Genomic DNA, 27,067 nt, shown 5'->3' on the forward strand with positions numbered 1-27,067 from the left:
GGCACCGAACCGCACAGGACGTCGCACGAGGCGGCCCGAATGCGTAAATACAATCCCGCACCCTGGGGGCTTGCTCGGTTCGGGAGATTTTCCGGGTGCCCGGGACGACAGACGCCCGCGACGGGGAGGTTGAGCCACATGGACTAGCTCGCTCAGGTCCAAGTGGTCCGGTTTCAAACGACCCACAGACACGTCAACTTTGTCTATCCCTCTCATCATTTTAAAGACTCTATCAAGTCCCCACTTAACCTTCTGCGCTCCAAAGAATAAAGCCCTAACTTGTTCAACCTTTCTCTGTAACTTAGTTGCTGAAACCCAGGCAACATTCTAGTAAATCTCCTCTGTACTCTCTCTATTTTGTTGACATCCTTCCTATAATTAGGCGACCAAAATTGTACACCATACTCCAAAATTGGCCTCACCAATGCCTTGTACAATTTTAACATTACATCCCAACTTCTATACTCAATGCTCTGATTTATAAAGGCCAGCACACCAAAAGCTTTCTTTACCACCCTATCTACATGAGATTCCACTTCCAGGGAACTGTGCACAGTTATTCCCAGATCCCTCTGTTCAACTGCATTCTTCAATTCCCTACCATTTACCATGTACGTCCTATTTTGATTTGTCCTGCCAAGATGTAGCACCTCACACTTATCAGCATTAAACTCCATCTGCCATCTTTCAGCCCACTCTTCCAACTGGCATAAATCTCTCTGTAGACTTTGAAAATCTACTTCATTATCCACAACCCCACCTATCTTAGTATCACCTGCATACTTATTAATCCAATTTACCACACCATCATCCAGATCATTGATGTACATGACAAACAACAGTGGACCCAACACAGATCCCTGTGGTACCCCACTAGTCACTGGCCTCCAACCTGACAAACAACCATCCACCATTACTCTCTGGCATCTCCCATTCAGCCACTGTTGAATCCATCTTGCTACTCCACCATTAATACCCAACAATTGAACCTTCTTAACCAACCTTCCGTGAGGAACCTTGTCAAAGGCCTTACTGGTCCACATATACAACATCCACTGCTTTACCCTCATCAATTTCCCGAGTAACCTCTTCAAAAAATTCAAGAAGATTAGTCAAACATGACCTTCCAGGCACAAATCCATGTTGACTGTTCCTAATCAGACCCTGTTTATCCAATGCTTATATATATTATCTCTAAGTATCCTTTCCATTAATTTGCCCACCACTGACGTCAAACTAACAGGTCTATAATTGCTAGGTTTACTCTTAGACCCCTTTTTAAACAATGGAACAACATGCGCTGTACGCCAATCCTCCGGCACTATTCCCGTTTCTAATGACATTTGAAATATTTCTGTCATAGCCCCTGCTATTTCTACACTAACTTCCCTCAATGTCCTAGGGAATATCCTGTCCGGACCTGGAGACTTATTCGCTTTTATATTTTTCAAAAGTGTCAGTACTTCCTCTTCTTTGAATCTCATAGTTTCCATAGCTAGTCTACTTGTTTCCCTTACCTCACATAATTCAATATCCTTCTCCTTGGTGAATACCGAAGAAAATAAATTGTTCAATATCTCCCCCATCTCTTTTGGCTCTGCAGATAGCTGTCCACTCTGACTCTCTAATGGACTAATTTTATCCCTCGTTATCCTTTTGCTATTAATATAGCTGTAGAAACCCTTTGGATTTACTTTCACCTTACTTGCCAAAGTAACCTCATATCTTCTTTTAGCTTTTCTAATTTCTTTCTTCATTTACTGCACCTCATTTACTCCATGCTGCCTATAATTATTGTAGATCTCTCTCTTTTTCCGAACCTAGTGTCCAATTTCCCTTGAAAACCATGGCTCTTTCCAATTTTTACTATTTCCTTTCAACCGAACAGGGACATAAAGATTCTGTACTCTTAAAATTTCACCTTTAAATGTCCTCCATTTCTCTTCTACATCTTTCCCATAAAACAAACTGTCCCAATTTACTCCTTTTAAATCCTTTTGCATCTCCTCAAAGTTAGCCTTTCTCCAATCAAAAATCTCAACCCTAGGTCCAGTGCTGACCCTCTCCATAATTATATTGAAACTAATGGTATTGTGATCACTGGTCCCGAACTGTTCCCCAACGCATACCTCTGCCACCGGACCCGTCTCATTTCCTAACAGGAGGTCCAGCACCGCCCCTTCTCTAGTAGGTACTTCTATGTATTGCTGCAAAAAACTATCCTGCACACATTTTACAAACTCCAACCCATCCAGCCCATTTATAGAATGTGTTTCCCAGTCTATGTGTGGAAAATTGAAATCTCCCACAATCACTATCTTGTGCTTACTACTAATATCTGCAAACTCCTTACATATTTGCTCTTCCAATTCTCTCTCCCCATTTGGCGGTCTATAATACACCCCTATAAGTGTCGCTACCCCTTTCCCATTTCTCAGTTCCACCCAAATAACCTCCCTAGTCGAGCCCTCTAATCTATCCTGCCAAAGCACTGCTGTAATATCTTCCCTGATAAGCAATGAAACACCTCCACCTCTTGCCCCTCCAATTCTATCACACCTGAAGCAACAAAATCCTGGAATATTTAGTTTCCAATCACAGTCCTCCTGCAACCATGTTTCACTGATCGCCACAACATCATACTTCCAGGTGTCAATCCGGGCTCTAAGTTCATCCACCTTTCTTACAATGCTCCTAGCATTAAAATATACACATTTAAGGAACCCACCCTCTCTTATTCTGTTTATTGTCTTTTTCTTCTCTCTCCCCTACATTTTGGGTCAGAGTGCTACCATTCTCTGCCTCCTGCCTCACACACTGACTGCTAGCTTTCCCAATGTGAGTCCCTCCCCCCAACCATACTAGTTTAAAGTCTCCCCAGTAGCCTTTGCAAATCTCCCCGCCAGGATATTGGTCCCCCTCGAGTTCAAGTGCAACCCGTTCTTTCTGTACAGGTCGCACCTTCCCCAAAAGAGGTCCCAATGATCCAGAAACTTGAATCCATACCCACTGCACCAGTCCCTCATCCACTCATTTATCCTCCACCTCGCTCCATTCCTACTCCTACTGTCGCGTGGCACAGGCAGTAATCCTGAGATTGTTACCTTTGCAGTCCTTCTCCTTAACTCTCTACCTAACTCCCTAAATTCTTCTTTCAGGACCTCTTCTCTTTTTTTTACCTATGTCGTTGGTACCTATATGTACCACAACCTCAGGCTCCTCTCCCTCCCATTTCAGGATTTCTTGGACACGTTCAGACACATCCCTGACTCTGGCACCAGGGAGGCAAACTACCATCCGGGACTCCTGTCTGCGTCCACAGAATCGCCTATCCGACCCCTGACTATAGAGTCCCCTATTACAATTGCCCTCCTCTTCTTTTCCTTACCCTTCGGAGTCTTTGTGCCAGAGGCCCGGCCGCTGTCGCTGCCCCCAGGTAGGCTGTCTCCCCCCCCTTACTCAAACATGAGTACTTATTTTCAAGGTGTACAGCCACCGGGGTACTCACCAGTCCCTGCCTCTGCCCATTGCCCTTCCTAACTGTGACCCAGTTTTCTGTCTCCCATGGTCTTGGAGTGACCACCTCCCTGTAACTCCTTTCTATGACCTCCTCGCTCTCCCTGAACAGACAGTCATCGAGTTGCTGCTCCAGGTTCCTAACACGGTCCCTTAGGAGCCCCATCTCGACGCACCTGGCGCAGATGTGGACGTCTGGAGGGCACTCAGACTCCATGACCTCCCACATCTGACATCCAGAACAGTAAACTGCGTTTGTTGTATACTCCAAAATAGCTGCCAGCTGGCGCTGCTGACGGGCAGACCAAGGATCCGAAACCTTCGCTAACGCAAATGTGAGGGGCTTGTGGTCCGTGAAGGCTACAAATGAACGGCCCTCGAGGAATTACCGGAAGTGTCGCACTGCGAGGTGTAAGGCGAGCAACTCCCGGTCGAAAGCGCTGTAGCTCTGCTCCGCAACCCTCAGGTGCCGGCTAAAGAAGACGAGAGGCCGCCAACGGCCATTAACGGACTGTTCCAAAATGCCGCCGACCACAGAGTCCGAGGCATCCACAGTAAACGCTGTGGGGGCGTTGGCCGACAGATGCACGAGCATAGTCGCCCGAGCCAAGGCCTCCTTCACCCCTTCAAACGCCGCCATGGCAACAGCGTCCCACTGTGTCTCCCGCTGCTTGCACGTCAGCAACTGAAAAAGCGTCCGCAAAGGTTCGGCAGCCGCCGGAACAAACCGGTGGTAAAATGTGACCATCCTACGAACTCCCAGAGGCCACGTACCGTATCTGGCCATGGGAACTGGCAGATTGCCTCAACCCTGTCCGGCAGAGGCACTGCTCCGTGCCGTGTCACCCGATGCCGCAGGAAGTTGATGGCCCGAAGGCCGAATTGGCACTTGCCAGGGTTAATTACGAGGTCATGGTCACTGAGGCGCTGGAAGAGTAAACGCAGGTGGGCACAGTGTTCCTCACACCAGCGACTTGCCACAAGGATGTCGTCCAAGTAGACAAACAGGAAGTCGAGCCCGCGCACCACGGTGTCCATCAGGCGCTGAAAGGCTTGCACATTCTTGAGGCCGAAAGGCATCCGCAGGAACTCGAACAACCCGAATGGGGTGATAATTGCCGTCTTGGGGACATCCTCCGGTCGCACGAGGATCTGGTGATGTCCCCGGACTAGGTCGATCTTAGAGAAGAACCTAGCACCGGCCAGATGTGCTGAGAAGTCCTGTATGTGGGGACTAGGGTAACGGTCAGCGGTCATGGCCTCGTTACGGCGGCATTAGTCCCCGCACGGCCTCCAACCGCCGGACACCTTCGGCACCATATGCAGCAGGGAAGCCCATGAGCTGTTGGAGCGTCGAACGATACCCATGGCCTCCATACTCCGAAACTCCACCTTTGCTATGAGGAGCTTGTCAGGAGCTAGCCTACGGGTGTGAGCGTGGAGCGGTGGATCCGATGTCAGAATATGGTGCATGACACCGTGCCTCAGACTGGCCGAGCCGAACTTGGGGGTGACAATGTCCCGGAATTCAGCCAGTACCTGGGCGTAGACATTGTCCACCATCGCTATGGGGTTGCTGACCGGTGCTGTGGGTGCAGTGGGGCGCAAGGAGATCTTCTCAAAAGTTGGCACGTGGATGAGACGTTGGCCCTTCACGTCCACGAGGAGCGACTGCGTCCGCAAGAAATCTGCCCCCGCAGCGGCTGGGCCACGTCCGCGATGATGAAAGGCCAGGTGAAATGGCACGCGCCGAAAATTACAGGAACTGTGTGGATTGAACTGCCATTCGCAGAAGTTAATGGGGGGCCCCCCTTACCAGCATGAAGATGGAGTCCAGATGGGGGCAATACGCTGACCTCCGCCCCCGTATCCACCACGAATTTAAGCCCCGAGCGTCGGTCCCAGACGTATAGTCGATGGATCCTGCCGGCCACCGCAGTGACTATCGGCGGCCGGCGCTGCCGTTTCCCGGAAACGAACATGGTTGGCGGCATTTGCGAGCTGCTGAACCTCTGCGCTGGTGGTAAAAACACCACATTCTTCTCATTGGATCTCCTGAGTCCTGCTCAGCCATCTTCCTCTCCTGTGCCATTTGTCTTGTCTGTGGCTCCTGTGGGCGTGGCCCTCTTGTGAGCGTGGTCCTGGGTCTCTGGGCCTGCCAGGTCGTGGTCCTGGGTTGCTGGACCAGCCTGGTTGTTGAATCAATCCGGTCCAGCGATTCTGGGGGTTCCAGCGGCTCCAGGTATTGCAGCGTGCCCACCTGTTGCTGGTCAGAGATGCACACTTCATCAGCACGGGCCGCTAGCCGGATGGGATCATCAAAGCTCTCCCCCACGAACTGCTGGCGGAGGTCTCGTGGCAACTGCTGCAGGTAGGTGAATTCAAAGAGCGGACATGGCAGGTGGTCGCCCATGAGCGTAAGCATCTCGCTCATGAGGGCCAAGGGCATCCGGTCGCCGAGCCCGCCCATGTTTAGGACCTGACAGGCGCGCTGCATTCGGCTCGGCCCGTAGATCTGGAGCAACAGCTCCTTGAGGCTTGTGTATTTCCCCACGACCGGCGGGTTATCCAGGTAAGGAATGACCCGACCAGCCGTCTGCTGGTCAAGGGCGCTTACCACATAGTGATAGCAAGTCTCGCCAGCTGTAACGCCGCGGTTGTGAAATTGGGATTCGGCCTGTCGAAACCAAACCCTCGGCTGTGAGGTCCAAAATGTAGGCAGCTTCAGGGAGACTGCGTTGAGTTCGGCCTCGTTGGCCTTGTAGGCGGCAGCAGCAGAATGCGTTAAAAAAAAAAAAATTATTTCCGTTCCAGGATTACACTCCTGGACGCCTGGAGTCACCAATTGTGGCGGGGACTGGCAGGAGCCCAGCCAAAAACTAGTCAGACACAGGTTGTGTGCTCTAGACGTGTTTATTCTTCTGCATTCAGCTCCCTACTCCTCAGCTGACACGGGCGTTCTTGGTTCTTGGGTCCTCCAAAATATTCCAACTGGAATTTAAACTGGAGGTGGTGAAGGGAGGGATTAAGCCAAAAAGGGAATAAAGAACACACACTATAGAATTTAACATAAAACATCCCCACACAGCAGAATCAAAGTTTCCCACTGTGTGGGAAGGCACCAAAGTCAGTCTCTTCCTCCACTGTTCCTCGTGGTCAGGGCCTCCCCAAGCCCTCCGCAGTTGCAGCTACGGGCGGCCCGATGTCCAGGACCGCTCGCCGGGGTGATACAAGGCGTGGACACCAGAGTCGGCCCCCTCCTACCGGAGTCGGCGGCTTCCAAAGCCCGCAGGCTGCGCCGGGTGGAGACTGCTGCTGTAGGCCCTCTGCAAGGCGCCCCAGGACTCCACGATGTTGTTCAGCGCCGCCCGCGTTGGAAGCTCTCCGCACCAGAGCTCCACGATGTTGGAGCAGCGGCCCAACGCTCCGGAGCTCCAAACGGCGACCCAGGTAGGCATCGCCCGCTCCGCGGTGACTCCAGCGCTGCGCCGCCGCTGTAGCAGCCCTGGTCTGGTTCCCGGTCCTCGGCAGGAAAGGCCGCTCCAATCCAGCTGGTAGGCCGCGAGTTGGGGGGCGAGGACGCGACTCAGAGAAATAGTCGCGTCCCCGCCAGGAAGAGACTGGGAATCAGTTTCCCCCTTACCCTGCCCCCCTCCCACACATAGAAAAGTAAAAGTTTCCCCAACACAAAACTTTAGACTAACTAAAAATAAAAAAAGATTGAAATAACAGACAGGCTGTGGGTAGAGGCTGCTGCAGTGCAGCGCCCCCTTCTGTTGCTCGGCGTTGTCCGGCCTTAAATAACAACTCGCGCCTCCCCCACTAAGACGCCGCCCTCTAGAGCCGATGGTTCGTCGTGATCTTGGGTTGCTATCAGGTGCCGCCACTCTTTTTTAAAATCTGACAATGTGCACTTTAACCACATGTGATTTTTTTCTATGACAAATCTCAAATTGTGGAGTACAGAGGCAAATAAATAAATGATGCGTCTTTGTCCCAAACATTATGGAGGGCACTATACCCATTCAATACCCATTCTCTCAACCAGTGGCACCACTATGGCGGGAGTTAAATACTAGCTATCTATCGGATGTACAACAACATTCTTCAAATAGAATAATACTCTCTCCAACCTCAATCGTAGAGACCATTATTGAAAGATAAAACCTTGAAGTTGGCCACCAAATATTTGACAATCCAGTCTGCACCCATTGAAACAAAGATCTCAAAATGTTTGATTTGTTTAGTTTAATTAACTGCCACTACTATTCTGAATATTTACGTTTTAAGCTGCCATAACGTCCCTCTTTTGAAAGTTGATAGAAAGTCAACTTTTAAGAATTTAAACATAAATTTGAAAACTGCTCTTTTAATTATTCCAAAAAATTATCTCAAGGCTCCATGTGACATCCAACAGTAGGTGGCACTGCAAAGGTATTGAATGAAAATATCATGATTTCATTTTTCGGTACTATACACTCCAACAGCACCCAGCTAAAACACCCCTGCAATTCCTTTATAAACTGACGATCAATTGTTGCTCCCTGAAACAATTAAAACCAACAGAAACCATTGCCAATCGAAATCAGTGTTCAGCTAATTTAAAAATTGAATTGCTGGAGAATGTCTTATAGGGCAGTCAAATAATTATTGCAGTAAAAATTGTATTAAAGAAAAATCAGACATAAGACTGAACCTTGACTCTAATGAGACTTTGCTGCTGACAAAAAGAAACAATACATAACAGTGTAACTATAGAAGTATAGTTTGAAGTACAATTGAGTGTAAAACACAGCACAGCATATTTATTGGCATGGGTGGAAGAAACACCAAAACAAACCAAGACCCCAAGCCCCAACTTTGGGTAATCTACACCAACAATAATATTTATTTACAAAGTAATCCTCTCCTCATCCCCAATGTTGCGAGAAACTGATGTCACGCATGCTCAAGGCTTACATATAATGGCAACCATGAACTCCGCCGCCTCAATCCAAACACTCCATCAGAAAGCATGAGCAATAGCCATAAGAAGAAAACTTTCATGGAACACAAATGTATTCTTAGTATCGCTAGTAAGGATTTGTGTTGCATAAGCATTATGAACAACTCCAAAAATCCCAAATGCTAACTCTACATAGTTTACTGCAATAATTAACCATCCTGCAATGAGAGAACTGCAGATGCTGGAAAAATCGAAGATAGACAAAAATGCTAGAGAAACTCAGCGGGTGAGGCAGCATCTATGGAGAGAAGGAATAGGTGACTTTTCGGGTCGAGACCCTTCTTCAGACTGATGTGGGGGTGGGCGGGAACAAGAAAGGAAGAGGCGGAGAGAGTAGGCTGTGGGAGAGCTGGGAAGGGGAGGGGAAGGAGGGAGAAAGCAAGGACTACCTGAAATTGGAGGTCAATGTTCATACCGCTGGGGTGCAAACTACCCAAGCGAAATATGAGGTGCTCCTCCAATTTGCGGCGGGACTCACTCGGGCCATGGAGGAGGCCGATGACAGAAAGGTCGGATTCAGAATGGGAGGGGGAGTTGAAGTGCTGAGCCACCAGGAGATCAGGTTGTTTAATGCGAACTGAGCGGAGGTGTTGGGCGAATCGATCGCCAAGCCTGCACTTGGTCTCACCGATGTAGAGCAGTTGACACCTAGAGCAGCGGATGCAATAGATGAGGTTGGAGGAGGTGCAGGTGAACCTCTGCCTCACCTGGAAAGACTGCTTGGGTCCTTGGAGTCGAGGGGGGAGGTAAAACGACAAGTGTAGCATTTCCTGCGGTTGCAAGGGAAAGTACCAGGGGAGGGTGTAGTTTGGGTGGAAAGGGACAAATTGACCAAGGAGTTACGGAGGGAGCGGTCTCTGCGGAAAGCTGAAAGGGGAGGAGATGGGAAGATGTGGCCAGCGGTGGGATCCCGTTAGAGGTGGCGAAAATGTCGGAGGATTATCTGTTGTATGTGACGGCTGGTAGGGTGGAAGGTGAGGACAAGGGGGACTCCGTCCTTGTTACGGGTGGGGGGATGGGGAGTGAGAGCGGAGCTATGGGATATAGAGGAGACCCTGATGAGAGCCTCGTCTATAGTCGAGGAGGGGAACCCCCGTTCCCTAAAGAAAGAATGAGGACATCTCCGATCCTGGGTGCAGATGTGGTGTAGACGGAGGAATTGGGAGTAGGGAATAGAGTCCTGCTGTAATGAACAGTTCTTAACCTCCATCACCCCCTACTAGCCCTAACTCCAAGAAGAAAAATCCAATAACTGTCATGCAGGAATCACTCAAAATACAGATGCCCCTCTGGCCATGACCTAACAAAAATCACAAACGCCAATTCCTATCAAGGTTTCACCACATGGTGCATTCAGTAGCACTTTCATTGTAGCTAACGGATGCCTATCTCACTCTCCCTACTTGACCCTCCACCTGTCACTCCTCCTTTAATGGTTTAATCCAGTACAATTATCTGTCTCCCACTAATTTACTATTTTGAACATTAATTTCATTTTGCATCAAATAAAACTAACTGATAAAATAAAATATATTTAAATTTGTCACATTTAAAATGCTACAATAATATTTGAGCCTGAAGTTCTTAGAGGCAAGATAGGTTTGTGTGAGGTACATAAGATGTTAAACCCTAACTATCTTGCTATCAAAAGAATTTTATTAATCCCAAACTTTTTATTAATTACAATGGAATCTGAACATAACCAAACATCCATTATTCTCTCAATACTAAAATTATTATTTTCCATTTAGTCTTAAGGAATGATTATTTTATTCATACAAAAAAATGCCCGCAAGGCCATTCTCAAAGATACATACCAAAGTCTACTCTTGTTAATATGCACTGCATTGGATGATCAGTTGTGTGCCTTGTAGTAGTAGCCCCACTTTCATAACAAGATGCACACAGGTCGTAGTCGTAACAAATTAAGCACTTATATCTGCGGCCTCGAAAATTTCCTTTTAAACATGCATCACAGCTGACACCTGGAAAACAAGAGGAACCAGAGAAAATGTCAATTTTCCATTTACATTTTTTTGTCAGTTTTCTAAAGAGCTTATATTTAGCTTGAACAGAAAATAGACAGTCAAATATTTAGATATTAAGTATTGCATTCACTTTTCTCATTTATAATCCCAAAATCCTGGTTGTTCTCCAGTGGAACTTATTGCACAGAGAAAACCAAACATAGCTTTAAAAATATATATATATTGCTGTACAATTGTTCATAGCTTCATGTAAAGTATATTCATAGCTGTTTATCTGATTATTAACAAGCACATTAGCAGAAAACTAGCATTAAGGGCCAAAATATTTGTTATGCTGAAGCTGGAGTATCAGTAAGCAACTCTGCCTCACAGATCCAAGATCCTGGATTCAATCCAGACCTTGGGTGCTGTCTATAAAGAGTTTGCATATTCACCCCGTGTCCATGTGAGGGTTTTTTTTCTGGGTACATGGGTTTCTTGCATGCCAAAGATGTGCTGGTTGGTAAATTAATTGGCTACAATAAATTGCTACCGGTGGAGCTGTTTGGGAAAAAAACTGAAGTGATGGCCGTGTGAGAGAACAAGTTACTAAGGCAGTTCCAGCACAGACTAAATGCAGAATGGCTCCTATTGGCTGCTACAAGAGAGTCAAATTGTTCCAATAGTGTTCATAAAAAGTCAACAATTTTAAGCCTCTTTTGTACAGCTGCTACTGCCTTAGGTATTAGCACAGATATTGTCTTGGCTGTAGGGATAAGTAATAAGTACTATGTCTGAGCTTCTTGCACATAATATGTTCAATTTACAACAGATTTTTTTAAAGTAAATTTTATTTAAACATTTTGAAGCAATGTGAAGCGTTCACAAATAAAAAAATAAATTGTTGTACATTGAACTGAGCAATGATTCCCAGTGATGATATGGATTTACTCGTGCAGGCTTGCAGGCCTATACAGAAAGCAGAGACCACTATTTCTTACACAACTTAAAAAAAAATTATGCTGTAGATTATTTTGTTTCCACTCTTTTGAAAGAGTTCAGAATGGTCACAGAAGACTAAAATACCTTTGATACAAGAATATGGTACTGAAAACTAATACAGTGACTGTAAACACAAAGACAAAGCAATTTGTATGATAGTCAGGGTATCACACAAATAATTTGATCAATAAAACTCTCCAGAAGTGCTAGTTAAACAAAACATGGAGTTCTGTAAGACACAGTGGATAATTCAACATCTTAAGACTTCTTCAAAGATCACTTTTTTGCAAAGATCATTTTTTTCCGAAAACAAACATAAATGAATATTCGACAAAGAAATGTAACTTAAAACATTTACTTCAATAGCTGGATTTTAAAAAGTAATTTAAACCAATGAACTTCATGTTTGGGTAATTTTTATTAAACCTTAAAACTTCAGAAGAAAATTGAGTTGTAAAAAGTAATGAAATAATTGGGATTGTCAATGTGCCTGCTTTTTTAAGTAATCGGAATACCATGCTGCAAATGAAAAGTTACACAGGCTTGTGAATCAACATATATTTTGAACACAGAAAATATTTCTCATGCAAAAAATGAAGGAATCCATTTAGAAGGAGGGCCCATTTACGAGAATGACCCGGGGATGATTGGGTTAACATATGATGAGCGTTTGACGTCACTGGGCTTGCACTTGCTGGGGTTTAGAAGCATGAGGGCGGACCTCATTAAAACTTACCAAACAGTGAAAGGCTTGGTTAGAGTGGAGATGTAGAAAGGAACTGCAGATGACGGTTTACACCGAAGCTAGACATAAAATGCTGGAGTAACTCACAGATAAGGAAGGGTAAGGTGTGAAAAAGAGACATCAAAAGAGATGTAGATCAAAGAAAATGTAGAATAGAACATTGTTAGCTAAGAGAAGGTTACAACAAAGCAAACAGAGATAAAATGTAATCAGCGGGACTGTCAGACTGGTCAAAGAACAGGGAAGGAGGAGGGATGGAGAGAGAGAGGGAAAGCAAGGGTTACTTAGTTAGAGTTAGAGATCAATATTCATACCGCTAGATGTAAGCTGCCCAAGCGAAATACCGTACCCATTTTCACACCTTACCCCTCCTTATCTCTGTGTGTCTCTCGCTCCCCTGACTCTCAGTCAGAAGGGTCTTGACCCAAAATGTCACCCATTCCTTCTATTCAGCGATCCTGCCTGTCCCGCTGAGTTATTCCAGAATTTTGTGTCTATCTTCTGGATAGAGTGGATGTGGGAGGGTATTTCCACGAGTGGGAGAGTCTAGGACCAGAGGGCACAGTCCTAGAATAAAAGGATGTACCTTTATAATGGAGATGAGGAGGAATTTATTTGGTCTGAGGAAGGTGAATCTGTGGAATTCATTGCCACAGACGACAATTCATTGCGTATTGTTAAGGCAGAGATTGACAGGTTCTTGATACCAAGGATGTCAAGGGTTATAGGGAGAAGACAGGAGAATGATGTTGAAAGGGAAAGATAGATCAGCTATGATTGATTGGCAGAGTAGACGCCTAATTCAAAGCCCACATGAAAAAAGGTTGCCTGGATTTCAACACAGGCCTGGAGATTCCTGTTGCTTTCTGTTTAATGAAGAAAGGTAAAGAATGTGCATGTGTCTAACAGGAATCGTGATTAAAAAAAAATAAAATTGTTATTTGTAGAATAAAATGTTGTGTTGGGAACAATTATTCACATAAAATAATAAAAACTTACAGTACTGTAGTTATCCTACAATTCAGGCCCATTATATTTTCCATTAAAAAATCTTACATTCAAACTTTTCCAAAAATTGGGCCATCTTATGCCTGGCCCATAAGAGCAGATATATTTATATTCTCTCAACACCGAGTTCAAACAGTCAAGGTAAAAGATTTTCTAGATGACATGGCCACTAGATTGTCTGCATTATATATAACATGTATAAACTTCAAATTAGATAGAACACAGAACATCCATCCATCTCTCACCCTCCCAAGTCGAAAGCTTTGGTCGTCATGAGTCTCATTGTATATCGCTCTTTTTCATCTAACACTCAGGATGGGAATGCTCTTTACTTTCATTCAAGATTCAAGATTCAATTTAATTGTCATTTGGACCCCTTGAGGTCCAAACGAAATGCCGTTTCTGCAGCCATACATTACAAACAAATAGACCCAAGACACAACATAATTTACATAAACATCCATCACATCGCTGTGATGGAAGGCCAAAAAAAACGTATCTCTCCACTGCACTCACACTGCATTCATTTCAGTTTACAATTGTCACACCCCTTTTCCTCCCCTTCAGACTCCTTCCAATCAGAGCACTAAGGTTTACATTCCCACGAGAACGTCTCGAACGCCTCTCGACGTCAAAGTTACCTCCCACATCATGCATCGCATGTGCATTTAAATGAGGCATCTTGTCATAGTGGGTGTGTGGTAATATTCATGTTCTTCATCAAGCCTTCGCATTTCTAAGGGTATACCTTCCAACTCTGCCTTTATCATTTAATTCTGTAATGGCCTGTTTCCTTTATCATTGTAACTTTTTTGCATATCTTTCATTCATTTGTTCTATATCTTTCTACATCATTGCCTTTCTCTCTCGTTCCCCTTTCCCCTGATTCCTAGTCTGAAGGGTCTCAACCCGAAATGTCACCTATTCCTTTTTCTCCTGACCGGCTGATTTACTCCAGCTTTTTCTGTACATCTTCAGTTTAACTCAGCATCGGCAGTTCCTTCTGATACAAAACAGTTCAACACAGGAACAGGCCCTTTGTAGACTTCCAAACATGATGCCAAACTCTAACCTGCCTGCACAAAATTCATACCCCCATTCCCCATGTGCTCATCCAAATAATCTTGAGTTATAAAGTGGGTAGCCTCTAGATATGTTTTCCCCTTAGAGATGACTAAAACTAAAGATTTAGGGTAAGTGGTAAGAGATTTAGAAGGACCTGAGAAGGACCTTTTCTCCAAGGGAGTAGCAAGTACTTGGAATGCACTGCTGGAGTGAAAATAGAGTCCCTAACAGCATTTAAGAGAAGTCTAGATTAGCACATGAATTGCCTGGACCCAGTGCCAGAACATGGGATTAATAGGGTGCCCATTGGTCTGCAAGGACATGGTGGGCTGGATTTCATGTTTCCATGCTGACTCCAAAACTTCAATTTTTCACATACGCATGGCTCAACTGTCTTCATCTTCCAGATATCATTCTCAATAGCATTAAATGCTATCATTTCTTTCCACATGAGCATTATTTAGGTTGTTTTTTTTAAGTACAGGGTGCACCTTAAACAGGAAGTACAGTGCGATTTACTGGATTGTTCCACATCCTAAATGCAATAAAAGAAAATGTCTTTCAGGAAAAGATTGACATGGTTTGATTAAGTTTTCAAAATTCACTTGAGAAAAGAGATTCAGGTTAATCCTGCAATGATCATACAAGCTCATCTATAATAATTGTGGGTTATCACCAACATCCTACTAAGAATAAATTAGTCCTAAACTTACAATTAATTATAACATTAACATTCATGTACACTCAGTACACTTACAGAATCAAGAATGTCTTCCAACATACAAACACGTGTTAATAAGAGACAAGTATGATTCACATCATAAAAGCAATGATGATCTCCAATGAGAGGGTGCTTACTCACCTAGCCATCACATCTAATGATATTACCAGAGTCCCCTACCATAAATATCCTGAAGTTAACCATTGACCAGAAACTCAACTGAACTAAACCTATATATACTACAGCTACTAAAGTAGCAAATGGCTCACCTCATGCCACACTAATACATTTTTATATGGGAGTCTGATGGAATATTTTCCTTATGTCTGAAAGCTATTCCAACAAAACTGAAACGGCCTGACACCATCGAAAAAAAGTTATCAGTTTGATAGGCAGTGAAGAAAGCGAATGGCATGTTGGCCTTTATAACAAGAGGAATCAAATATAGGAGCAAAGAGGTCCTTCTGCAGTTGTACAGAGCCCTAGTGAGACCACACCTGGAGTACTGTGTGCAGTTTTGGTCTCCTAATTTGAGGAAGGACATTCTTGCTATTGAGGGAGTGCAGCGTAAGTTTACAAGGTTAATTCCCGGGATGGCGGGACTGTCATATGCTGAGAGAATGGAGCAGCTGGGCTTGGACACCCTGGAGTTTAGAAGGATGAGAGGATATGTCATTGAAACATATAAGATTGTTAAGGGCTTGGACACGCTAGAGGCAGGAAACATGTTCCCGATGTTGGGGGAGTCCAGAACCAGGGGCCACAGTTTAAGAATAAGGAACAAGCCATTTAGAACAGAGATGAGAAAACACTTTTTCTCACAGAGAGTGGTGAGTCTGTGGAATTCTCTGCCTCAGAGGGTGGTGGAGGCAGGTTCTCTGGATGCTTTCAAGAGAGCTAGATAGGGCTCTTAAAAATAGCGGAGTCAGGGGATATGGGGAGAAGGCAGGAACGGGGTACTGATTGGGGATGATCAGCCATGATCACATTGAATGGCGGTGCTGGCTCGAAGTGCCAAACGGCCTACTTGTCAGGGCACGCCTTTAATCATTCATGCCTCTAACCATTCAGAATGGGTGTGTAAACTATTGAACATAGAGCCCAGAGGGTAGCAATGAGCCAAAATGAATTCTTGAATTCATGTTGATCCTCGCATGAAGCATATTCTAAAGTGGAGAACAAAGACATCAAACTGAAGTAAATGACATGATTCAGAGCTCAAGATTACAATTCAGTTAACCAATGCTCAATGAGGAGTGAAGATCATTACAAAACAAAGTAGGCATAATTACAGCTAGACAGCGGGGATATAGTAAACAGACATGGTACTGAATCTCTCAGGATAGAAAATGTATTTCATGGTGGCATTATACTAAAAGTGACAAAAATGGACAATATTCCTTGGAATATATAAACTAATGAGATGGAAGACAAAAATAATATAGTTCTGAGTTAGAAAAGGAGTTACCGTATTTCCTGGCAATGAAGACGCACCTGCATCTAAGACACACCCACATTTTGAAAAAAGGCTGGCGGGACAGGATCATGGGTTTGGTTTAGTTCAGGGGTCGGCAACATTTTTGCATAGGGGCCAGGACCCATGTTTGTGAGCGGATGGCGGGCCACATCTATCGCCATAGTTAATAAATGGAGGTAATAATACTTACTAACTAAATTAGTAATAATACATACTAATAATACATAGTTTTCACGTGTTTTTCAATTAGTTTTCTGCGGTTTCCAGATCGCCTGCATACCCCGGGACAGGCTGCAGTTCCAAGATCCCTCGTGTCCCCGGGACTTGCTGTAGCGCCCAGGTCGCCAGCGAGACCCGGGATTAGCTGCAGTTCCCAGGTCGCCTGCGAGACCCGGGATTAGCTGCAGTTCCCAGGTCGCCTGCGTGCACCGGGACTGGCTGCAGTTCTCAGGTCGCCTGCCCGGGACTGGCTGTAGCGCCCGGGACTGGCTGCTGTTCCCAGGTCGCCTGCGAGACCCGGGACTGGCTGTAGCGCCCAGGTCGCCTGCGAGACCCGGGATTAGCTGTTGTTCCCAGGTCGCCTGCGAGACCCGGGACTGGCTGTAGCGCCCAGGTCGCCTGCGAGACCCGGGATTAGCTGCAGTTCCCAGGTCGCCTGCGAGTACCGGGACTGGCTGCAGTTCTCAGGTCGCCTGCCCGGGACTGGCTGTAGCGCCCAGGTCGCCTGCGAGCACCGGGACTGGCTGCAGTTCTCAGGTCACCAGCGAGCCCCGGGTCTAGCTACAGTTCCGCTGTCCGGTCCTGGCGGCCGTTCGCAGCCACCCGAGCTACTGAGTGAGTTGCTGGCATGATCCCCGACCCCCTCCTTCTCAACGCTCTTGCCCTTCCCGCAACTTTACCCCTGGCTGCACAGCCGTGCTGCCCCGGGCCACATTCCCCACATGCTGTGGAAGGAACTCTGTCCCCCCCCCAGCAGTGCTGTCCTTTTACAGCCGCTGTACTGCGGGATAGCCAAGTCTATCTTTCTTGGCCAACAATCTAACTTTCGGCCTCCAAGACGCAGGTAAATTTTCAGGCCTTATTTTAGGGTAAAAAATAACGTCTTCATTGCTGGGAAATACGGTAGGTTGACAGAATGTGGTATAAGAACAGGTGCAACATAGGGAATGGACTTGAATCTCGACATTCAGAATGAAATTATTTGTTTTGTTTTTTGGGACGTTGGCATGAGTGCCAAGATCAGCATCTATTAACAACCATTTTAGCACACACAGAGTGGTCCCATGTACTTTTACCCACGGCCTTCTTAGATGTAGAGTTCACAGGATTGGAAGATGTGACTAGTGCTGTGATCCCATTGGAGGTGGCAAAAATGTCGGAGGATTATGGGTTATGTTGATGGCTGATGGGGTGAGTCACTAGTCATATCTTCCCATCTCCACCCCTTTCCGCCTTCCGCAGAGACCGTTCCCTACGCAACTCCCTCATTAATTCATCCCTTTCCACCCAAACCACCCCCTCCCCAGATACCTTTCCCTGCAACCGCAGGAGATGCAACACCTATCCCTATACGTCCTCCCTTGATTCTGTCCAGGGATCCCAACAGTCCGTTCAGGTTAGGCAGAGGTTCACTTGCACCTCCTCCAACCTCATCTACTTTATACATTGTTGAAGATGTCGACTCTTATACCAAACGTAGACTGGGCGATCGTTTCGCTGAACACCTTCTCTCAGTCTGCCTGGACCTACCTGATCTCCCGGTTGCGAAACACTTTAATTCTCCTTCCCATTCCCACACTGACCTTGCTGTCTAGGCCTCCTCCATTGTCAGAGCGAGGCTAAACGCAAATTGGAGGAACAGCATCCCATATTTCGCTTGGACAGCTTACAGCCCAGTGGTATGAAAATTTATCTAACTTTAAGTAACCCCAACATTCCCTCTCTCTCCATCCCTCCGCCACCCAAGTCGCGCCAGCTTCTCGGTTTCACCCAACAAACAGCTTACATTGGCCTGTTTCCTTTATCAGCGTTACTTTTTTATACATCTTTCATTCATTGTTCTATATCTCTCTATTCATCATCTATATCTCTCGTTTCCCTTTCCCGTGACTTTCAGTCTGAAGAAGGGTCATGACCTGAAACGTCACTCATTCCTTCTCTCCAGAGATGCTGCCTATCCCGCCGAGTTACTCCAGTTTTTTGTGTCTATCTTTGCTTTAAACCAGTATTTGCAGTTCCTTCCTACACATCAAATAGTATTTGATGATTTTCAGACAAGAGGAAATATTTTTTACTTAGTACATGTTAAATTACTTAAAGTTCTGCCGCAATATTGGAGAAAGAATTTGGACTCGGGGATAGTTTTTGATAAAGAGGGTTAAATGTACGCATCTTACCTACCATTTTCTTTTCTTTACTAAGAAATATATTGAATTTTCAAGAAAACATTTTAATTTAGGCATTTTGAGAACCCATTTGAATGTTACAATCCTTTCATAATTGCTAGCCATTTGAACAGTACAACCACAGACAAAATATCATGCAATCATTTTGATTGCTAAACACATATAAAATGTAATATTCCTCAGTTTCAATTCTTACAATTGTATGTGGTTCTTTGAATGTAGAATCTACAATTCTTTTGAATAAGAAAATTACCATGAAAATTCCTAATTCTTTTTGTTTAATATCTTATGTACACAAACACTAGTTATATTCAGTTTCACCATGAGATTATACTGTCTGTAACAATCCAACAGAGGGAATGGGGCTTACATAAAAATAACAAATCCTGACATGCTGTGTGTGCCTGGCCATCAATCAAAAATCTCTAGAAGATGTCTGCATAGGTGCTCCTCAGGGGGTAACCTTTTGGCTCAAGTATGTTCTGTTAACAGATGGATTTGAAGAGCTTAAAAAATGAAATTCAATTTCAGTTGCAGATTTTCAATAGGAATTAGTACTGGCATTTAAAATGTAAAAACATGAGAACATCAATGCTTAAAGCCAATGAGGTATAAATTCTGTAATTTGTCATATTTACTAGGTCACAAACATAGTTTCCATTCTTGAAAACTCAACATAGCAGCAAAAGCGAAACAATGGGCAATGGTATTTTAAATTTGAACAGACTACTCTGAGCAATCTCATTAGCTCTTGTTCAGGTATGTAGTCTTTTCATATGATGCATAGTTGATCTGTTTCCATCTCTAGTTCTGTAACAGACTTTTGATTTTTCTATTACTGCACAAAAATTTCCATTTCATAACAAATTAAAATTGGAGCATCATCAAACAAAAAACTGACACCAATGTCAGAGAATAGAAACATAGTCAAGAAGTGAGGTTTTAAACCATGTCTTAATTAGAGAGACATATAAAGAGGCAGGGTTATAGGATGGCAGAAAGCTTGGATAATAGCAGTAGACTTGGATAATTAAAGTCAGAAACACACAGAAGCAGCATGGAGTTTTCAGGATTAGGAGGCTGGGCAATACAAAATAAATAAACCAAATCCATAAAATTGTCTGAAAACAATGAGTATTTGAAATCGAGGCATTGCCAAGAGTGGTCAGTTAAAAGAACGTAATGCAAGTTATAATACTAGCTGATGAATCTACACAGAATGAAAAATTACATAATTGGCCATCTCGACTACGACTTGATGGGAAATTGAGGGCCTGTCCCACTTACACGATTTTATTGGCGACTGCTGGCACCTATCACTAATTACCGTCCACAGGGCCCACGGCTGAAGCCTCCAAAGCCTCGCGTGTGTGAGTGTGCGCATGCACCCGTGGCCGCCAAGAAATTGTGTCCCCCGGTCCACCCCATGTTTTCATAGCGATTTCTGTGCCTGGGACTAGGGAGTAGCCAATATAACTTCACTTTTTAAGAAAGGAGGGAGAGAGAAAACGGGGAATTATAGACCAGTTAGCCTTACATCGGTAGTGGGGAAGATGCTGGAGTCGATTATTAAAGATGTTATAGCAGCACATTTGGAAAGCAGTGACAGGATCGGTCAAAGTCAGCATGGATTTATGAAGGGGAAATCATGCTTAATTTTTTTTTTCAATACTTTGAAGATGTAACAAGTAGAATGGATAAGGGAGAGCCAGTGGATGTAGTGTATGTGGACTTTCAAAAAGTCTTTGACAAGAGCTTAAGGGCCTATCCCACTAACGCAACTTTTCAGCGACTGTCTTCGACCTTCAAGGTCGAAAAACCTCGAGCTGGATCGACCGTAAAAAAAAAAAAAACACAAAAAAAAACACACACACACACACACGGGGGCCAGGGAAAGCGGGAGAGCACTGTCTGAAATTCACACCCGCGATGAACAGCAAGGTAAAAGACGGCTACCACAGTGTACGCAAGTCCTTTAGAGAGCGCGGAGGGGGGAGAGAGGGGGATAGAGGGGGATAGACGGGGAGAGAGGGGGAGAGATTCAGATTCAGATTCAACTTTAATTGTCATTGTCAGTGTACAGTACAGAGACAACGAAATGCAGTTAGCATCTCCCTGGAAGAGCGACATAGAATATGATTTCAATAAATAAATCTATTTGCAGAGGGGGAGAGAGGGGGAGGAGCAGGAGTGGAGACACTTTTAAGCCAGACAACTTATAGTAAAGTTTAGCAGGCATTTAACATTACCGGTCGGTTTTCCTTGGTCCTGAAAACTCCATTGAGCCAATTAAAATGCCCGGTCAGCAAAGGAGATTCCCTCCATGCACTACGAGTTCAAAAGAACCATGCCGACCAATTTTTACTCACGGAAATTTTTTCAGCATGCTGAAACATTTTCCTCGACCAAACTGAGGCTGCAAGTAGGCAGGAACTTCCCTCGAGCATGAAGGAGCGTTCCAGTCACCTCCTAGTACCACATGTCGACCAAATTAGGTCGCCGCAGTGCGACAGGCCCTTTAGTGTGCAAAATTAGAGCACATGGTATTGGGGGTAGGGTATTGACATGGATAGAGAACTGGTTGGCAGAGAGGCAGAAGTAAACAGTAGGAATTAACAGGTCCTTTGTACTTCCTAGGGCAGCTGAGGAAGCACAATCTGCCACAGGCAATGATGGTCCAATTCTACACGGCCATCGTAGAGTCTGTTCTCACCTTCTCCATCATGGTCTGGTTTGGCTCAGCCACCAAGCACGACACCTGGAGGCTGCAGCGAATCGTCCGATCAGCAGAGAAGATTATTGGCTGCAACCTTCTCTTCATTGATGAACTATACATTACAAGGGCCAGGAAGCGAGCGGGTAAGATTATCTCTGACCCCTCTTACCCTGGCCACAAACTCTTTGAATCACTTCCCTCTGGAAGGCGACTCCGGATTGTCGAAACCGCCCCAGCCAGACATAAAAACAATTTTTATCCATGAGTAGTTGCTCTACTCAACAGCCAAAAATCTGTAGTCTCCCTCTGATCTGGTATTTTGTTGGTTCACATGCTTGATCAATGGTGTTTTATCATTAATGTTTTATTACTATTAATATTTAGTGTTTTCTGAGTCATTCGTAACTGTCACTGTATGTCATGTTGTTACTTGTGGGCGGAGCACCAAGGCAAATTCCTTGTATGGGAATACTTGGCCAATAAACTTACTTACTTACTTTTCAGAATGGCAGGTAGTGACTAGTGGGGTGACGCAAGGCTCGGTGCTAGGACCCCAGTTGTTTACAATATATATTAACGATTTAGACAAGGGAATTAAATGTAACATCTCTAAGTTTGCGGATGACACAAAGCTGGGTGGCAGTGTGAGCTGCGAGGAGGATGCTATGAGGCTGCAGAATGACTTGGATAGGTTGGGTGAGTGGGCAGAAGCATGGCACATGCAGTATAATGTGGATAAATGTGGTGGCAAGAACAGGAAGGCAGATTATTATCTGAATGGTGTCAGAGTAGTAGATGGGGAGGTACAACGAGACCTGGGTGTGCTTGTACATCAGCTACTGAAAGTAAGCATGCAGGTACAGCAGACAGTGAAGAAAGCTAATGGCATGTTGGCCTTCATGCGAGAGGATTTGAGTTTAGGAGCATGGAGGTCCTACTGCAGTTGTACAGGGCTCTGGTGAGACCGCACCTGGAGTATTGTGTGCAATTTTGGTCTCCAATTTGAGGAAGGACATTATTGATATTGAGGGAGTGTAGCGTAGGCTCACCAGCTTAATTCCCGGGATGGCAGGACTGACATATGATGAAAGAATGGGCCGACTGGGGGATTGGACAGGGTAGATGCAGGAAAAATGTTCCCGGTGTTGGGGGAGTCCAGGACCAGGGGTCACAGTTTAAGAATAAGGGGAAGGCCATTTAGGACTGTGATGAGGATAAACCTTTTCACCCAGAGAGAGGCAGTGGAGGCCAAATCACTGGATGTTTTCAAGAGAGTTAGAGTTAGGTCTTGCGGCTGAGGGAATCAAGGGATATGGGGAATAAGACAGAACGGGGTACTGATTTTGGATGATCAGCCATGATCATATTGAATGGTGGTGCTGGCTCAAAGGTCTGAATGGCCTGCTCCTGCACCTATTTTCTATGTTTCTATGTTTCAAGCGAAATGTAAAGTCCTGGGACCAACGCAGAATGCCAACTTGGTCGGCTTGGACTAACTGGGACGAAAGATCTGTTTCTGCGCTTTGTAGCTCTACAACTCCCAAACAGAACTGATATCAGTGAAGACAGGCATTGAGCAAGATTTCATCATCATTCCCACACTTCTCAGTCTTTCTTGCCACAAGGCTACACATCACTCCAAATGCTATTCACAGGGCAAAGGGGAAAACTGGCCAATCATGTCATTCCAACCCCAAAACTGATGTCACCCAACCCGATTTTGATCTGCAGATTACGTTTCCATAGGGCGCAATTGGTGGCTAAGATACCAACACATTTACTGACACATACAAGAGAATGGGCCTCATTCGTAACTTATATAAAATAAATTCCTGTACCAAACTGGTCTTGCTGGCAGCACCACTCTGACAATAAAGATCTGCAATAAAATATTGGACCACAACTCAAATGATAAGAATCACTTTTTAAGATGCACATCAATACTTAAATTCACTATTTCAACTTTTGGTTGTGTGAGAAAAAATGTTTGAAGATCAGGAACTCAAACCTAGCTCAAAGCTTAAGATCCACTGGGTGATCACTACCCTTTTTTGCACTTCGGCATTGAACTGCCTACAACAAGCAATCTCAAGGCTCTAGAAAGTTAGCACCAAAAGTAAGTTTGTTTTTTACCATATTCTTCAAATCCACTAGCAAAGAGTACATTCTCCTTGGCCAATATACCCCAGGAGTGAGGCACTAATTTTAGTGTTGCGTAGTGTTACAAGCAAGAACAATTTAGTAAACAATTTAATCGAATCAAAAGGTTCAAGGATGCTCAAATGACAGCACAAGAAAATTGAGGCCTGCACAACAAGTTCAAGATCATGAGTTCAAGAGAGTTTATTGTCATGTGTCCCTGATAGGACAATTAAATTCTTGCTTTGCTTTAGCACACCAGAACATAGTAGGCACAAATAGTAGGTCCTGATGGTATACCCCAAAAAAGCAGCTGCTGCAAGCAGTTAAGAAAGCAAATAATCCATTTGCTTTCATAGCAAGTGGATTTGACTACCAAAGCAGAAGTGCACTATTACAATTATACGGACACAGTGACACCACATTTGGAGTATTGCATTCATTTTTTGTTTCTCTACCCAAGAAAGGAAATACTTGCCATGACAGTCCTGTGAAGATTTATCATAAATGATTCTTGGGATTGCAAGACTGCTGAAGCTTAGGTTAGGTTTATTATTGTCATGTACTGAGGTACAGGAAAAAGCTTTATTTTATATGCTATCCAAAGAGATCAGATATACCATACATAAATAGGATCGTCAAACTCTAGTGCAATAAATCAAAGGGGAAGATACAGAGTGCATAACATAGGCCAGCATTGTAACACGTCAGTTCTATAGACAAAGTCAAATGTCCTCAATGGGGCAGAGGTGAGTCAGACAGTACCCCATCTTATGGAAGAATCTTCAGAAGGCTGACAACAGAGACAAAGAAGCAGATCCTGAGTTTGGCGGTGCACGTTTTCAAGCTTCTGTAACTTCTGCCCGAAAGTAGCCGGGAAAAGAAGGAATGACCAGGGTGGGAAAAGTCTTTGATTATGTTAGCTGCTTTTCCGAGGCAGCTTTAAGTGTAGATGGAGTCAATGGTAGGAAGTCTGGTCTATGTGATGGACCAGGCTACATCTACAACAATCTGTAATTTCTTGCAGTCTTGCGCAGAGCTGATCCCAAACCAAGCTGTGATGCAACCTGACAGTAAGCTTTCTATGGTGCATCTGTAGAAATTTGTAAGAGTCACTGCTGGAAACATGCTGAATTTCCTCAGTCTCCTCTGGAAATAAAGACGTTGGTATGCCTTAATTGTTGTCGTATCAATGTGGTTGGTCTACAACAGATTATTGGTAATATCAACGCCAAGGAACTTGAAGCTCTCAATCAATTCCACGTCGGTGATGCTGATTGGGGCATGTACTGAGAACATATTCTTGCAGGGAATGAGGAGAGATTGAGTTAACTATGTTTGCATTCACTACACCTGAGAAGAATGAGAAGGGATCCAACAGAAACATTTAAAATTCTGACAGCTAGATGGGAAGGAGGTTTTTCCTGGCCTGGGTGTCCAGAATGGGTGGTCACAGTCTCAAGTTACAGGACAAGAGGTTAGAGCTTAAAAAGGTACAAATGTCTTTAACCAGATGGTGGTGAACCTGTGGAACCCATTGCCATAGGGCTCTGGAAACTATATCACTGAATGTGGAGAAAGAACATGGTATTGAGATAGTTGATGGGCTATGATTGTAATGAGCTGCAGAGCTGGCCCAGAAGTCAAATGGCCTATTAATTTCAAAGTTTCCATCACCAAGATGTTTGATAATCCACCAATGCAGCACAGTAATACATTCTACGATATTAAGGACAATAATATGGTTGCTGTTATAGTAAATATAGCATTAGATTAAGAGAGTGTAAACACCCAAATCTCATATCAGCAAATAAAGAAAAAAAATGAATTATTTAATAATTGAAGGGCTTCACATTAAAAAAACTATGATAGCTGCCTGATGGTTATACAAACCTATTTGGTTACTAATGCGTCAAGGAAGAAAGCCTGGCAATTATATCTAATGTTCCTCATTTGTGAGTTCTGCCACAAACGGTTTGTGTCTTAACACTCACTGAGCAACTAGGTTTGGACAAATAAATATAGTGATCATTTGAGAACAAATAACCTTTTCATTACGTAACAAAATGCATGTAATCCTTTCATATCCATGATAGTCTCACTTGGGAATATATATTGTTTCAATTCCAGTTACATGATTTTAAAGAAGAAAAGGACTAGCAACTTAACATTATAGGTATAAAAGTATCAGGTGTGATGGGGGAATGTGGGAAGGGAGGTGAAATGCAAAAGGAGCCATTGCATTGGTGTTCAAGGGAACCCGGAGTTGGTTCATATTAAGCCACATGGGTGCAAGTTAGTTTAAAATATACTACTTACCTCTAACAATCAGTAGAAATAGAGTAACAGATATGTAGGCAAACCACAGAGAGATGTAACAGGAATTGGGCAATCTTGGTGGGGATTTCAACTTCTCAAATATTAAATGTGATCACTTTAGAGGAAAATAGTCAGACAGGGTGTAACTTTTAGTGCATTCAGAATTTTTTGTGCTCATACGTAGACAGTACTAAAAGGGATGAGCAGTGCTTGACAAAATCCTAGGAATTGAAGTCAGGCATTTGGATAAAATATCGCTTTTGGGAAAGTGACCGTAACTCAGTAAATGGGGGTTGATTGGCAGATTAGTGGAGATCTGCCCCTACTCAAGCTCCTCTTCCACCCATATAATTTTCTAGTGCCTCAATTCCTTTTTATACCCACTCTTTTTCCTCCCCCGTCTATTTCCACCCACATCTCTTGGACTTTACATTTCACTTCTCCTCTCTCCTTACCTAACATCCAGTCACCTCTGGCCTTTGTCAGTTACTCCACCCATCTGCCAATTAATCCCCCTCCCCCTAATACGTATCCACCTATCACTTGCCAGGCTTTGCTCCACCCCACATCTCTTTTCAAACTTTCTCCCGCCCCCCTGCCCCCACTTAATTCAGTTTGAAGGGTCCCATCCCAAAACTGTTTTCTCCCCACCCCATCCCCAGATGCTTCCTGACCCACTGTGCTCCTCTAGCACTTTGTGCCAATGGGAGAGGTGGGGTAGGTGGGGGAGGGCGGGCTGGTTTGTTTGACGGACTGGGCTTCACTCCCAACACTGCAATTTCTTGGTATGAAAGGGTTTGATACAGAATACAAAATATGGTAATTAGAAAGCACTGAAACCTTGGAAACCTCCTCGAGAGTACAAAAAATTAGAAGGGCAAAGAGGGGCCACAAAATATTGCGGCATAAATGATTGAATATTCCAAGGTAGACACAAAATGCTGGTAGTAAACAGGCAGTATCTCTGGAGAGAAGGAATGGG

General features: G+C 44.4%; 1 protein-coding gene across 1 annotated transcript in view; it reads right to left on the reverse strand.

Moving 5' to 3' along the window:
* kcmf1 (potassium channel modulatory factor 1) overlaps positions 1-27,067 on the reverse strand; it is a 106,135-nt gene that overhangs the window by 41,700 nt on the left and 37,368 nt on the right. The window contains exon 2 of the mRNA XM_055632695.1: positions 10,339-10,506. Coding sequence (XP_055488670.1) covers positions 10,339-10,506 — 168 coding nt within the window. The remainder of the gene's footprint in view (positions 1-10,338; positions 10,507-27,067) is intronic.

Source organism: Leucoraja erinacea, chromosome 3 (genome assembly GCF_028641065.1).
Source record: "Leucoraja erinacea ecotype New England chromosome 3, Leri_hhj_1, whole genome shotgun sequence".
NCBI classification, from domain to species: Eukaryota; Metazoa; Chordata; class Chondrichthyes; order Rajiformes; family Rajidae; genus Leucoraja; species Leucoraja erinaceus.